The sequence below is a fragment of the Oryctolagus cuniculus genome, chromosome 21 (assembly GCF_964237555.1).
Source record: "Oryctolagus cuniculus chromosome 21, mOryCun1.1, whole genome shotgun sequence".
Lineage (NCBI taxonomy): Eukaryota > Metazoa > Chordata > Mammalia > Lagomorpha > Leporidae > Oryctolagus > Oryctolagus cuniculus.
Window position 1 is genome coordinate 23406280 of NC_091452.1, and position 15779 is coordinate 23422058.

At 43.7% G+C, this 15779-nt stretch overlaps 1 protein-coding gene across 6 annotated transcripts in view; it reads left to right on the forward strand.

The window, feature by feature from the left end:
• Window positions 1-1124: 1124 nt before the first annotated feature.
• HORMAD2 (HORMA domain containing 2) overlaps window positions 1125-15779 on the forward strand; it is an 85642-nt gene continuing 70987 nt past the window's right edge. For 2 of the 6 annotated variants that reach the window (XM_008274703.3, XM_051826689.2), the window contains exons 1-2: window positions 1127-1431; window positions 11465-11550. In XM_008274703.3, the coding sequence (XP_008272925.1) occupies window positions 11500-11550 (51 nt within the window). In that variant the 5' untranslated portion in view covers window positions 1127-1431; window positions 11465-11499. Of the gene's footprint in view, window positions 1432-5659; window positions 6950-11464; window positions 11551-15779 lie in introns of those variants that run through there. The other 4 variants (XM_051826688.2, XM_051826687.2, XM_002721183.4 and 1 more) reach the window with 4 other exon arrangements.

Here is a 15779-nt window from a genome sequence, read left to right on the forward strand (position 1 = left end):
TGGTGTAGCTCCGACCGTTGTGGCCTTTGGGGAGTGAACCAACAGAAGGAAGACCTTTCTCTCTGTCTCTCTCACTATCTGTCAAAAAAAAAAAAAAAGTAGTAGTTCTCAGCTGAGGATAATTTTGTTTCCCAAAGGGCATTTGGCAAAATCTGAAAACATTTTTGGTTGTCATGATTGGGGGTGTAGCATATAAGAGGGGGATATTTATTGCAGAAGCTGAAAAAAAAAAAAAGGACCTGCACTAAGGGAATATTTCAGTCCAAATTGTGCTTGTAGTCATTTTTAAGTCCTAAATCCATGTTCTCCCCAGCCTGAATCCTTTGTTTTTCCCCTTTTCTACAGAAAAAATAAAGATGAACAGGTGTCAAGTGGCTCAGTCATTGGTTAACTTTCTTAGGAAATTTCCGTTAGGGCCCAAGGAATCCTCTGAAAAGTTCCACAGGGTACTAAATACGAGAGTATTTTAAACAGTTCGTGGAAAAATAGTTTATTTTGGTTCAAAAATTTTTGAAATCCATGAATACGCAGAATCTTCAAAAAAACTCGTGGAAAATATGTACTACAAAAAAAAAAAAAAAAAAAAAACAAACTACGCGTGGATTCCAAGATTTATTGTACCAAAAAAATTTTTTTTTTCTATCCCAATTTCCAATTTCTTTTAGAAGCCCCTTGGCTGTTACTAAGCAGGTGGAAAAGACTCTGAAGAGGCAGGTCCCAACTACTCCCAGGAGTCACCCCTTGCGGAAACGCGGTGCCCAGAGTAGGGGCAGGTGTGTTCCATTTGTATAATTATTTGTATAGAAATTACAGCAAAAAAGACGGCCAAGTTGGGGCCAGGGAAGGGGTTGGCGACGCCCTCGCCCTGGGGACCTCTCTCTCTCACCCCTGATGTCGGGCTCCGGTCCCTCCAGGGTTGGGGCTCCCCTCCCCCTGGATCCCAGCGCCGACCTGAGGTTTCTCTGGGACCCCCGCCCTGGCCCACATTAGCTCCCAGGCCCCTCCGGCCCTACCCTTAAGCCAGGCCCTGCGCCTCACCTCGCAGGCCGTTTTCGGGTTCCCAGGGAGTCACGAGGTCACTCGCGTCCCTCAGGACTGGGAGCCGAGCGGTACCGGCCAGCAAAGAGCGCGAAGCGCGGCGAGAGACCGGGAGGCTGAAGCCGCCTGCGGGCCGGAGTCGAAACCTCCGGGAGCCCGCGCGTCCACGGGGCTGGGCCGGCTGGGGACACGCCCCGTCTTTTGCATATTCATGAAGCTGGCCGAGGCCTGTCGCTGGGACCAGCCGGGGAGAGATAATGAATTATTCATGAAGGCGTGCCTAGTCCCGCCCAGGATGGCACCGTTAATTATTCATGAGTGCAAAGAGCCGGTCTGGGCTGGAAATAGGCGGTTGAGTCCGGATCAGGGCGAGGTTGGCGTCGTCCAGCGAAGGTGAGCGTTTTGCGCCTTTGCGACGTCTCCCGAGGAATTGGGCGCTTGGGTGCTGTTAATTATGGCATTACGTAAAAATTTTTTTGTTGTTTTTGAAATTTTTTTTTTTAGTTACTTGAGGTTATCTGTATTGATTACTTAGAGGCTCTGATAGAGTATTTCGCTGGAGCTGAGAAGAAAGACGAAAGGGAGGCTCTCGATAGCATTTTACCCGCTACGGTGGCTTTTGGGGGGAAATGATTCGATTTGGAAATGAAGCGGCCGCCGCCGTCAGCCGCTCGGCAGTGGTCGCGGAGATGGCGTCTGCAGCCGGGGGAGTCCTGGGACAGCTTTGGGGCTTTCTGTGCCCTGGGTCGGGTCTTCTCCCTCCTTTGAGGCGTTTGGTCATCATGGATGCGTGGTTGAGACCAGGGGGCGAGGGATGAGCCCGCCCGCACCCCCCCACCCCCCGGGATTGACCTCAGTTTCTCTTTGGCTTTGTTTTTAAAGATTTATTTATGTGAAAACGTTGCAGAGACAGAGGGGAGAGAGAGAGAGAGATCTCCCGTCCGCTTGGTCGCTCCCCAGATGGCTGTAACATGGGCCAGGCCTGAGCCGGGGGCTTCATCCGGGTCTCCCAAGTCGGGGGTAGGGGCCAGGGGCAACCATTTCGGTCATCTGGGCCATTAGCAGGGAGCCGGGTCGGAGGTGGAGCCGCCGGCGGGCCGGGAACCGGTGTCCATATAGGATTGCTGGCATTGCAGGCCGCAAGGGCCGACCCCTCTGGGGCTTGGTTTTGCCATTTGACCTCTGTGGGCTTTAGGTCCCCGATCGGCTTAGGAGAGACAGCATCGTCCAAGGTTAGCGATCATCGCGATGCCTGCCGTACTCGGCTAGCAGAGAGGAAGTTCAAGTTTACCCCTTGGCCCTGAATGGGGTTTTTAACATTGCATGAGGGTTATAATCTAATTTCTTCCCCGCTGGACCAGAACTCTCTTGGGATGGGAAAAGTATTTTCCATTTTTGAGATCCTGCACCATGCCTGGCACGTTGTGGTTGTGGAGTCCCTGTTGAATGAATGAATTATTGAAGTAGCATGAGCAAGATATTATAAAATCAAAAGAGCATGCACAAATACCCAATTAATACAGTGGAGGTCATTTACTCCGGTTGAGCACTGAGCAGGGGAATTAGCAAGGCCAAGTGGAATTTGTGAAAATGGTGAATAATGATGTGTTGAAGGAAGCTCTGTTCTGAGTGAGCCTGTGAGCTTGGGCAAACCAGGCTCCCTGGCTGAGCGGCACTTAGTCTTGTGTCTTACTTTACATCTCTGATCCTTTTGAATTAATAGCTGTATATGATATGAGATTTAGATTGAGACTTTTTATTATCTTTTCCCCTCCTTCCTACCCTCTCTCCTCCCCCCTCCCTCCTTCCCTTCCCTGTCTGTAAGATGTCCTTTTGTTCCAGCACCACTGGTTGAAAACCCTATGCTTCCTCCACGGAACTGAATTTCCTCTTCTGTAACAGGAAGAGGTTGGATTAGCAGTACAGGCTGTCTCTGCCCATTCTAGCTTTATTGACTTATTTATGTTGACATGCACTCCTCTGACTGAGACCATCTTTCATAGCATGCATGTGTAAGGAAGATCGTCTAGTTGTATTTCAGAATCCAGCTACTGGATGTTGTGTTAGAAGTGGTATTTTCTTGTAAAAAAAAAGAAGGGGGGGGGGGGTTGAAAGATTGAGAAAGGTGGATAGAGAGCTTTAGTGAATCAGCTGTGGTTATCTTTGGACAAATATAATAAACTTTGGTTTTTGCTTCACTTGGAATGACAAAAAAGAACGTATAAAGTGTGGTTTAGGCCTTAAACACACAGCTGGTAATCTTTATCTGAACCCACACATAAAAGAAGTAAGATGGTAAATCATCGAGCTCTGTTTAAAATAGGGCAGTTGAAATGTGGGCCAAGAGGAAGTATAGTGTGATTATCAGAAAGAAAACAGAAGTCTCCGGTCTTTCTCCAGAAGATCATAATCCTTGTCACAGAGTGGACATACTGAATAATAAAGCAGTAGGGCCGGGGTGTTGGTGCAACCAGTTAAGCCACTGCTTGCAACTCCCACATCTCATGTGGGCGTGCCAGTTCATGTCCTGGCTATTCTGTTTCCAATCCAACTCCCAGCTAATGCACCTGGGAAGGCAACAGATGATGGCCCAGTGCTTGGACCACCCAAGTAGGAGACCAGGATGGAGGTCCTGACCTCAGGCTTCAGCGTGGGGCAGACCTGGCTGTTATGGCCATTTGGGGAATGAATGAGTAGGTGGAAGATCTCTCTCTCTCTCTCTCTCTCTCTCTCTCCCCCTCCCCCCCCCGTCTCTGTCACTCTTTCAAATAAATTAATTAATTACATCTTTTTTTAAAATATAGATTTTTTATAAAGTGGTTTTGGTGCTGTGTGGAGTTTCAGATGTTTGTGGATCCAATATGCAAGCAAATATATAAGCAAAAGACATTTGAAAGAGTTCTGTTAAGACGATTTTTTGAGACTTACTTATTTATTTTGAAAGGTAGAGTGACAGAGAAGGAGGGAAGGAGATTTTATGCGACTGTTTAACCTGCTGAGCCACAATGAGTTTTGTTCCTAAAATCTGTAGTTTATGGGACAGCGCTGTGGTGTAGAAGGCTAAGCCTCTGCCTGCAGTGCCAATTCTAGTCCCAGCTGCTCCACTTCCAGTCCGGCTCCCTGCTAATGTGCCTGGGAAAACAACTCAATGGCCCAAGTGCCTGAGCCCCTGCACCCACGTGGGAGACCCGGAAGAAGATCCTGGCTTCGGCCTGGCTCAGCCCTGGCCGTTGTGGCCATTTGGGGAGTGAACCAGTGGATGGAAGATCTCTCTCTGTTTCGCCTTCTATCTCTGCCTTTGAAATAAATAATTAAAAAAATTTTTTTAAAGATTTTATTTATTTATTCGAGAGATAGAGTTACAGACAGTGAGAAGGAGAGACAGAGAGAGAGGTCTTCCATCCATTGGTTCACTCTCCAAATGGCCACCATGGCTGGAGCCGTACCAATCCGAAGCCAGGAGCCGGGAGCTTCTTTTGGTCTCCCACACGGGTGCAGGGACCCAAGGACTTGTCCCATCCTCTGCTGTTCTCCCAGGCCACAGCAGAGAGCTAGATCAGAAGAGGAGCAGCCAGGACTAGAACTGGCAGCCATATGAGATGCTGGCGCCACAGGTGGAGGACTAACCTGCACCACTGCGCTGGTCCCATTTTTTTTTTTTTAAAGATTTATTTTATTGATTTGAGAGACGGAGTTACAGAGAGAGGTAGAGAGAGAGAGAGAGTGGTCTTCCATCCGCTGGTTCACTCCCCAGATGGCCGCGCCGGCCAGTGCTGCGCAGATCTGAAGGCAGGAGCCAGGAGCTTCTTCCAGGTCTCCCACATGGGTGCAGGGGCCCAAGGACTTGGGCCATCTTCTACTGCTTTCCCAGACCATAGCAGAGAGTTGGATCGGAAGAGGAGCAGCTGGGACTAGAACCGGCGCCCATTTGGGATGCCGGCATTTCAGACCAGGGCTTTAACCCTCTGCACCACAGTGCTGAGCCCCTCAATTTTTTTTTAAATTACAAGATCTCTCCTAGGTTTTTAGATAATGAGTCAGAACAAGGTGACTTAAAAAAGCCATTCTCTGAGAGTCCATGGTCTCTATAGTTACTTCTCCTGGATCTTCAGCTTGTGAGCTTTCAAAATTAAGCAGATTCTGTACTTGAATAGAACACCACCACAAAATACCTGTTCAGAGAAAAACAATAATAGCAACAGAATAGTAAGAGGTTGAAAGGAGTCTGGCCATTTTGAAAAATGATTTGGATGTTTTTACCTTCCTGAAGCAAACTCATTTTAGAATACTAGAAGGAGACTCTATCATGTTGAGAAATGAGCAAGCAAGCTCAACAGTTAGGGAGGCCCTAACAGTGCAGCATGTTAGATGGAATGAAAGAAAAGTGTTGGGCCAGTGCTGTGGCGCAGAGGGTTAAAACCTTGGCCTGAAGCCGGGCACCCCATACGGGTGCCGGTTCTAGTCCTGGCTGCTCCTCTTCCGATCCAGCTCTCTGCTGTGGCCTGGGAAAGTAGTGGAAGATGAGCCAAGTCCTTGGGCTCCTGCACCCGCGTGGGAAACCTGGAAGAAGCTCCTGGCTTGAGATAGGATTGGCTCTACTCAGCTCTGGCTGTCGTAGCCATTTGGGGAGTGAACCAGCGGGTGGAAGATCTCTCCCTCTTCCTCTCTCTCTGCCTCTCTCTATGCTTTTCAAATAAATAAATGAAAGAAAGAAAAGAGGGATTACATTTTTGAGAGTCATTCTATAAAAAAATCGCAAATTGTGAGTTAAACATGTTTTTGTTCCAGTTCTGCTACTACAAGGCTGTCTGACCCACGGTAATTCTGTTACTTCTCTGGCTCTTTCCTCATATAGAACATTGGATATTTGGACAGATGACATTTAAGTTGCTCCTACCTCTAAAATTTTGTGATTCTTTTTTTAGACTCTTAATTCTTTCTTATTCATATAGTGTAGAATTATCCATTGACTCAACAGATATTTATACAGCACCCACGTTGTTCAAATTCAGTACTGTGATGGTGCTGAAGATTTAAGAATGAGTTATACAAAATAGAGAAGGTCATGTTGTATGATTCCATTGATATGAAATGTCCATAACAAGCACAACCATAGAGATGAGAAGTAGATTAGCGGTTGCCAGGGAGGAAGAAAATGGGAGTGACTGCTAGTGAGCATGGGGTACCTTTCAGGGATTATGACAATGTTTTGGCATTTGATAGTGGTGATGGTTGTACAACTTTTTGTATATGCAAAAGAACACTAAATTGTACCTTTAAAAAAATAAAGAATGAACTAGATCAATACAGCTTTGTCCTCATGTTAGCTGACAGTAGGTGGTGGAATACAAAGAGGGAACTATGATATAGTATTTGTTACAATGAGTACATAACTTGGGTTTGGGAGTTGTGGAAGTAGGCATCAGGAAATCATTCCTGAAGAAAGTTATACTGAGCCATGTCTAAGAGATTCGTAGCTATTGGACATGGAAGATGTTTCAAACAGGTAATATTTCTAAAGTCTGAAAGCCATAGCGAATATAGGCCTTTTGGCTAATTGAAGTAGACAGAATGGCCGGTGCCTAAAGGGGTCAGGGGAAATGGTTAGAGTGAGGCTAGGGAGGTTTAAGCCACGGTAAGAAGTTTGGATTTTATCCAGAGGGTAATGTGAGACCACGGAAGTGTTTCAGTCTGGGAAATTACACATCAGGTTTGTAATTAAAAAGAAAACTCTCACAGCAATATAAAAAACAGACCAGAGCAGGGCAAGATCACTGACAGGCGGAGTGGTCGCGGCAATGCAGGCAGAAGACGAGGCTGCTTTGATGTGAAGTAGAGCTGACAGAACGTGGGTAAAGTGAGGAGTGGACATGTTTAAGATGACTGGACGTGGGAATGAGGAAGGAGCAGGGTGAGTCACGGGCTTCAGGCTGAGCAATTGAGTCTGATGATTCACTGAGCTAAGGAACAGAAGTAGGGTTGGGGGAAATAATTCACATATGGATGTGTTGAGGACATCAAAATGGAACTGTGTTTAGAGGTACAAATCAGCAACTCTGAATAGAAACCTATTCTAGACACGTACATATAGGAAACACTAGAAATAATAGTGGAGGGGACTGGGCCTTGTGGCACAGGGAGCTAAGCTGCTGCCCGTAATTCTGTATCAGGGCACCGATTTGAATCCAGGCTGTTCACTTGCGTTCCCGCTCCCTGCTAGGCACCTGGGCAAGCAGCAGACAATGACAAGTACTTGGGCCCCTGTTATTTAAGAACTGACTGTTATTTAAGACCTGGTTGGAGTTGTAGACTCCTGTCTTCAGTCTGGACCAGGCCCAGTCGGTTACAGCCACTTGAGGAATGAAGCAGTCGATAGAAAATCAATGCCTCCTCTCTCCTTCTCTCTTTCTCTCCCTCTCTCCCCCTTCCCCCTCCCTCCCTTATCCCTCCCCCTCCTGTCTCTCTCTCTCTCTATTCCCCTGCCTTTCAAATAAATAAATATTTTTTAAAAAAGAAATAATAGTTGAAACAATGGAAGTGTGCTCATTTATCCAGGGAGTGTGTTTGGAAGGAAAAATGAAGAGCTCCCAGGACAGAATCCCAAAGGACACCAAAATTGCAGGGAACGAAGGGGCAGAGAAGCAGTCTGAAGAGGACTGGGAGGAATGACTGGGAGCCTGGAGGAAAACCAGGAAACTGAGCACTAATATCAGATTTTTAAAAGACAAGCATGCTTTGTGACATAGAATGTGTGTCGGGAAGTACTCTAAGTGCTTTACAAATATTGACTAATGTAATCCTCAAAACAACTCCATATGAAGTATTATGTCTGTTTCACAGATGGGAAAACAGAGGCACACAGCTTCTCCAAGGTCACATGGCAAATGAGTTGCAGACTGAGATTAGATCCTTGGCAGTTTGGCTGCAGACAGTCTATGTGCTTAAACACTGTTCTGTGCTGCTGCTCCAGATAAAGACCAGCACTGACAGAGAGAGCCCTGAGAAGTTCATTTATTTGTTTTCCCAAAAGGAAACTAAAGCCCAGAGAGATGAAATAACTTCACCAGAGTCAGGTAGTTGCTAGGTATTAGTCAGAACTGGAATGCACTTTCCTTAACTCCAAAGCCTCTGTTAGAGTATACTGCTGGTTATTTTTCTTTGTAGACATACATATGTGTGTATAACATTTAACTTATTTTGCAAATGTTAATTCCTAGAGGATTTACCAAATGCTAACTAGTAACTAGTTTGAATTCTGTCTCAAAAGCAAGTGCCCTGGGTATCTCAGAGTTGTCAGTGATAATATCAATTTAATCCAGGCTATCCATACATTCCAAAAAATATATATAAAATATGTTATATGTTTTATATAGAATATACATGTGTGTTGTAATTAGCTAATGCTATTTTCAGGGATTGGTTGTCTGGAATGCTGTCAACAATGTCTGTGATCATAAAGACATAAAAAACTCCACCAATATGTACTGTGATTTTAAAAATCATTATTCTTCTTATTTATTGTCTCTAAAGTGAATACCCCAGTATGGGATATTTACGATAGCTTAATGGGTGAGAGCTAGAGCTTAAACTCATCCTACCAGTTCCATTTTATTCTTTGAAATTTAAAGGAGGCAATAGATACGTTGAGTCAGATGAAGGTTATATCCTGAAGTCCATAAAAGGTACCTTGGAATCTGTTAAGACCCAAAGGACTGTTAGGTGATATTCAGTCTCATATATAAAATACTGTGAAAGAGTGTCCCCTAGTGCTACTCTGAGAAAGTAATTCAAATATTACCGGTTTATAATCTCTGTCACCACCTTGTGGCAGAGTCCTCAAATAGTTCTGTACTCTTTTATTGGCAAAAATCTTCCAGAATCGCGCATTAATCAGTATACAAAAACAGTTCATGGGCTATCCTGAGTGATCCAGAAGGGAATCTCTTTAGATGGATTATTTTACAATTATTTTGGTTAGAACTCTATAAAACCTGGAAAAGAAGCCTCAGTTGAAATTAAGATCTTATTAGAAAAGAAAAGGGAAGGTGTACTCTTTTCTTTGTTGTTGTTAGTGAAACAACAGAAGTAAAAACTAGATGTGGTAAACATTAATTTTTTATTGTGGTAAACTATACGTAAAATTCTCTATCCCTGCCATTCTCAAGTATGCAATTCAGTGGCGCTAAACACTTCCCAGTGTTGTGCAGCTATCACCAGAAACCATTTCCAAAACATAAAAACTAAAACATTCTGAATAAAAATGCTGTCCCCATTAAACTTTCCATTTCTTCTATACCCTAGTCCCTGATAACCTCTCTTCTACTTTCTATCTATGAATTTGTCTACTGTTGATGCCTCATATGTGGAATCATACAGTGTTTGTTCTTTTGTGTCTCTTTTTACTTGGCATAATATTTTCAGGGTTCATTCTTTAGCAGGTATCAGAATTTATTTTCTTTTTTTTTTTTTTTTTTTTTTGACAGGCAGAGTGGACAGTGTGAGAGAGAGACAGAGAGAAAGGTCTTCTTTTGCCGTTGGTTCACCCTCCAATGGCCGCCGCGGCCAGCGCGATGTGGCCGGCGCACCGCGCTGATCCGATGGCAGGAGCCAGGAGCCAGGTGCTTTTCCTGGTCTCCCATGGGGTGCAGGGCCCAAGCACCTGGGCCATCCTCCACTGCACTCCCGGGCCACAGCAGAGGGCTGGCCTGGAAGAGGGGCAACCGGGACAGAATCCGGTGCCCCGACCGGGACTAGAACCCGGTGTGCCAGCGCCGCTAGGCGGAGGATTAGCCTAGTGAGCCGCGGCGCCGGCCAGAATTTATTTTCTATGATTGAATAATGTTCCGTTATATATACTACAGTGTGTTTATTAATTTTCTGTTGATAGACATTTGGATTGTTTCTATCTTTGGCTATCGTAAATAAGGCTGATGTGAACATTAACTACTTAGTAATTAACTACTTAGTCTGTGCTCTAAATTCTTTTGGGTATTTACCTAGAAATGGAATTGCTAGATAAAATGATGATTCTGTTTAACTTTTTGAAAAACTGCCATACTGTGTTTTTATTTTTATTTTATTTTTTAAAAGCAGTCTTTTTGTTAAGATTTATTTATTTTATTTGAAAGGCAGAGATGGGGGGGGGGAGGTCTTCCACCCACTGGTTCACTCTGCAAATGGCCACAATGGCCGGAGCTGAGCCAATCTGAAGCCAGAAACCAGGAGCCTCCTCCAGGTCTCCCATGCGAGTGCAGGGCTCAGGGACCTGGTTCATCCTCTACTACCCTCCAGGCCACAGCAGAGAGTTGGAACAGAAGTGGAACGGCCAGGACTCGAACCAGTGCCCATATGGGATGGCAGCATCACAGGCGGTGGCCTTACCTATACTGTGTTTTTAAAAAGATTAATTTATTTACTTGAAGACAGAGTGAAAGAGAGAGAGACAGAGAAAGGTCGATCTTCCATACACTGGTTTACTCCCCAAATGGCCACAACAGCTGGGGTGAGGCCAGGCTGAAGCCAGGAGCCAGGAATTCCATTCAGATCTCTTACATGGGTGGCAGCCGTTCAAGTACATGCACCATCAACCACTGCTTCCCAGACTTCCTTGCTTAAAGGGGAGCTGGAAGTAGAGTAGCTGGGAATCGATCTGCCATTCCCATACAGGGTGCCTATATCCCAAGTGACAGTTTAACCTGCTACACCACATTGCCTGTTCTGCCACACTGTTTTTCACAAAAGCCAGACCATTTTACATTCTGCAAGCAGGGCACAAGGATTTTAATTTCTTCGCATCCTCACCAAAACATCTTACTTTCCATTTTTTGAATAGTTGTCTTAATGAATATGAAGTATAAACATTTTTTGCATTGAATTTGCAAATAAGTTACACATGAAGTTCAATCAATAAACATATAGTCTCTGCTGTATATAATGCACTGTTACACTCTGAATGACATAGATGAGCAAGATACATTGTTGAGTCTTTAGATGATTTACAGTTTAATTTTTTCTTCTAAATGTGTTTGTGAATAAGCATAAGTTTCATTGAATGGTTGGAAATATTAATCCTTGTGCCAAATTTATAGAAAACTGGTAGTGGAGATCAAAATGTTTATTAAACTTATTTCCCCAAGAATATGATCAACTTATATAGTTCTCTGGAAAATTCACAATAAGGAATTTTATAACTGATATTCATTTTATGATTTAGAAGAGGCCTAATAAAACTATCAGTCGTTATTCCTTTGTGTTTTCAAAATTGAGCTTGATAAGTTTCTCTATGAACCGAGCATTCTGGGATATGATTTAAAGGAATTGTCTTTGGTTCTTGTTTGCTTTTAGAATGTTTCAGTTTCATCTTTGGGTACAGTAAGATAGGAAATAATATGTTAGGTAAGGTCTCTAATGATTTCTTTTTGAACAGGTCAGAGTCGTTGAGAATCCTGATACATTCCCACAATGGCTACTGCTCAGCTGCTTCACTCCAGCAGAGTTTGTAAAACATCTAAGGTATTTGTTAAGAATTAAAACAAAATCAATGACCATTTAGTGAGTTGTTGAGAATCATGACTTTAATCTTTTTTTTTTTTTTCTTTAAGCAGCAGGCTTATCGGTTAATTGGCACGTAATATTCTGGGAGAAAATGTGTCTACATTTTAACTGTCTAGTGGACTAAGGATATTCAGAAAATTAGACCCCTAGTAAGGAACTTAACTGGGTGCTTGTGTTATATCTATGGATTTAGATTTTCTAGAATAAAAGAAATCAGAAACAAAAAGACATTTAAAGAGAGTGGTTCTTTGTTAGACATTCACTTCCTGAAGAAATTAGGAAACTGTGTTGCACATGATGATAGAAGAACTGAAGTGGGCCGGCGCCGCGGCTCAAAAGGCTAATCCTCCGCCTAGAGGCGCCGGCACACCGGGTTCTAGTCCCGGTCGGGGTGCCAGATTCTGTCCCGGTTGCCCCTCTTCCAGCCCAGCTCTCTGCTGTGGCCCGGGAGTGCAGTGGAGGATGGCCCTAGTGCTTGGGCCCTGCACCCCATGGGAGACCAGGAGAAGCACCTGGCTCCTGCCTTTGGATCAGCGCGGTGTGCCGGCCCCAGCGTGCTGGCCGCGGCAGCCATTGGAGGGTGAACCAACGGCAAAGGAAGACCTTTCTCTCTGTCTCTCTCTCACTGTCCACTCTGCCTGTAAAAAAAAAAAAAAAAAGAACTGAAGGGGACAGGACTGAGAAACTTGGTTGCTGGGAGCCTGCGGGAGAATACCAGGGCCAGGCAATCCTGCTAGATTCCCCTGGGCGAGTTTAACTTGTCCCATGACTTTCATTTATGTATCATTCATTTATTTATTGCAATTCAGCATTATATAAAATGTAGGTAGTACTGTGTTCTCTGAAATAATTTTTTAAAAATCACCTTCTAGAGATTTATAACCCAGTTAGGGAAATTCATGGATTTACGGGACTAAATATGCAAGGCAGTAAATGATTTACATATATGTGAAGAAGAGTAAGGCAATTCAGATGCTAGGAGGTTAGAGATTTAGTGTGAACTGAAATGGTTTATATAATCCTCACGAAGGAGGTGGGACTTAAGGTGGACCTTGAATTATGAAAAGAATTTGAAAAGAGGAGAGAAAATTCTGTGAGGGGAAACTCAGCATATGCCTTAGCTCAGAATAAGAAATAAACATGGCATGTTTCAGAGAATAATAAAAACCTACCCTTACTGGAGTAGAGGGCTCATCATGTTGGACAGAAGGAGGAAACAAAATTGGAAAGGAGCTTGGGGACAAATTAATATGACCTTAAAAGCCAGCCCAAGGAATTTATGCTTTACTCTGTAGTCAATGAAGAAGTTAATGCATTTCATCAGAATAGTAAATAAAACAATTGTTTTAGGAATAGTAAGCTGTAGAAGGAGTAGAAAAGGTTAAAGGTGAAGGAGAATTAGAGCAGAGAAAGCTGACATCTTTCTGCTTGAAATCAGTGTGCTCATTTGATTTCTTAAGTGCACTTCCTTCCTGGAAAGAAAATGCTGAGCTGGGGATATGAATTACAGTCAGCTTGGTAGCTGTTTTTCTCAATGTAAATTTACAAATTGACCTTTTGATAACAAACAAATCTTTGTCATTTGAACTGCATAAACTACTTCTCCCTGTAAATTTTGAGTGTGTGATTTTTCTATTTAATACTAAAACAAAAGAAAATAATGACAGAGGCTAGCATTTATTCAGCACTTACCATGTTCTAGGCACTCTATCAAGGGCTTATTTATGTGATTATTTCAATAAGGAGGAGACCAAAACTCTAGAAATAAAGTAACCTGCCCAAGATCATGTGAAACATCTCTTATGGCATTAGAACACTAGCTATTAAATAATTTATAATGATATTTTGTTATCAAACCATAGCATTTTCATGTGTTAGACATGTATAAAAACATCAACAGGGACTAGCGTTGTAGCACAGTAGGTTAATCCTCTGCCTGCGATGCCAGCATCCCATATGGGCTCTGGTTCTAGTCCCGGCTGCTCCTCTTCTAGTCCAGCTCTCTGCTATGGCCTGGGAAAGCAGTAGAAGATGCCCAAGCACCTGGGCCCCTGCACTCGTGTGGGAGACCTGGAAGACGCTCCTGGCTCCTGGCTTCGGATAGACACAGCTCTGGCCGTTGTGGCCATTTGGGGAGGGAACCAGCAGATGGAAGATCTTTCTCTCTGTCCTTCTCACTGTCTATAACACTACTCAAATAAATAAAATCTTAAAAAAAAAAACAAAAAAACAAAAAAACAATAACCCTTAAAGTATTAGACCAACTGAACTAGGGAAAAATCTCTGGAGTACAGAGAAGTAAATAAGATTATAGAGGCCTTTTCCAACCATTGATTTTCATTACTACAAATTTTTTTTATATTCAAAATTTAAAATAAATGTCTTTGTACTTTCAAGTTGTTTAGTTTTACAAATGGGTTATTCAAGTATTGCCTCTAAGTTTTGGAATGTTTTCAATAAGTTACTATATGCATGCCATGCCTACCATAACCTAATTTACCCAAAAGAGCTGTCATTTCTCAGGATCTATGGTTATATAATACGGCTCTCTGAAGAATTTATATATACCCACACACACAAATACTCAAATGTATAATAATATGTGCAATAATTTTTTTTGTTTTTTGAGTTTTTTTTAAGATTTTATTTATTCATTTGAGAGGTAAAATTACAGAGAGGCAGAGGCAGAGAGAAAGAGGTCTTCCATCTGCTGGTTCACTCCCCAGAGAGCCTCAACAGCCAGAGCTGAGCTGATGTGAAGCCAGGAACCAGGAGCTTCTTCAGCGTCTCCTGGGGGGTGCAGGGGCCCAAACATTTGGGCCATCTTCTACTGCTTTCCCAGGCCACTGCAGAGAGCTAGACTGGAAGAGGAGCAGCCAGGATACGAACCAGTGCTCATGTGGGATTCTGGTGCCGCAGGCAGAGGCTTAGCCCACTACACCACAGCACTGGCCCCAATATTAATATTTTATTTTAAATTTTTTTGACAGGCAGAGTTAGACAGTGAAAGAAAGAGACAGAGAGAGAGTTATAGACAGTGAGAGAGAAACAGAGAGAAAGGTCTTCCTTCTGTTGGTTCACTCCCCTAATGGATGCCATGGCCAGCTCTGCGCCGATCCGAAGTCAGGAGCCAGGTGCTTCCTCCCGGTCTCCCATGTGGGTGCAGGGGCCCAAGCACCTGGGCCATCCTCCGCTGTCCTCCTGGGCCAGAGCAGAGAGCTGGACTGGAAGAGGAGCAACCGGGACTAGTACCTGGCGTGCCAGCCGGGACTAGAACCCAGGGTGTCGGCGCTGCAGGCGGAGGATTAGCCAAGTGAGCCATGGCACCGGCCAGTATTAATATTTTTAATATGCCTTTTAAACAATTGAATGGAGGCAGGCGTTGTGGTGCAATGGCTGGATCACATTCCATGTTGGAATGCTCAAGATTGAGTCTTGGCTGCTCCTCTTTCCATTCACCTTCCTGCCTATGAATCCTGGGAGGCAACATATGATGGCACAAGTGCTTGAGTCCCTGACTCCCATGTGGGAATCTCAGATGGAGTTCCTGCCTCCTGGTTTTGGCTTGGCCCAGCTCTGGCTTTTGCAGCCATTGTGGAGTGAACCAGTGGATGCAAGATCTTTCTGTGTCTTCCTCTCTCTGTGTGACTCTGCCTTTCAAATAAATAAATAAAACTTAAAAAAATAGAAATATAGAAATAGAACTCAGAAACAGGAGCTTGAAGGCTGTAACTGATTCTGTGAGACTATCCGAAAAGAGAGAGATGAAGAGAAAAAAGGACCAGTAACAGAATAGTGGGGGAGAAACAATATTTGAAGGGCAAAACAACTGGAAAAAATAAGAGTGTGATATCTATGTAGGGACAGGTAAAATAATGGAACTAGTGAAAGGGTAGTTTGAGGGAGAAGAGAGTGTGTATGCAGCAGTGTCATGCTGCAAAGAATTTATACATCATGAGGAATGAAAAGAGCTCAGTGAGAAAGTGTTCTTGGTGATTTGGGCAAGAACAGTGTAGAATGGAGAGAGACAAAAGCCAGATTACAGTGCGGGGCTCAGGAGTGTATGGGAGGGAAGGAGATTAGATAATCATAGTAAAACTTCAATTTTGCCTCAAATCCATAGATCACTGTGAAATAAATTGTTTTTGTCTGAATTACATAGATAATTGTTCCCCCTTCTGCTGTGC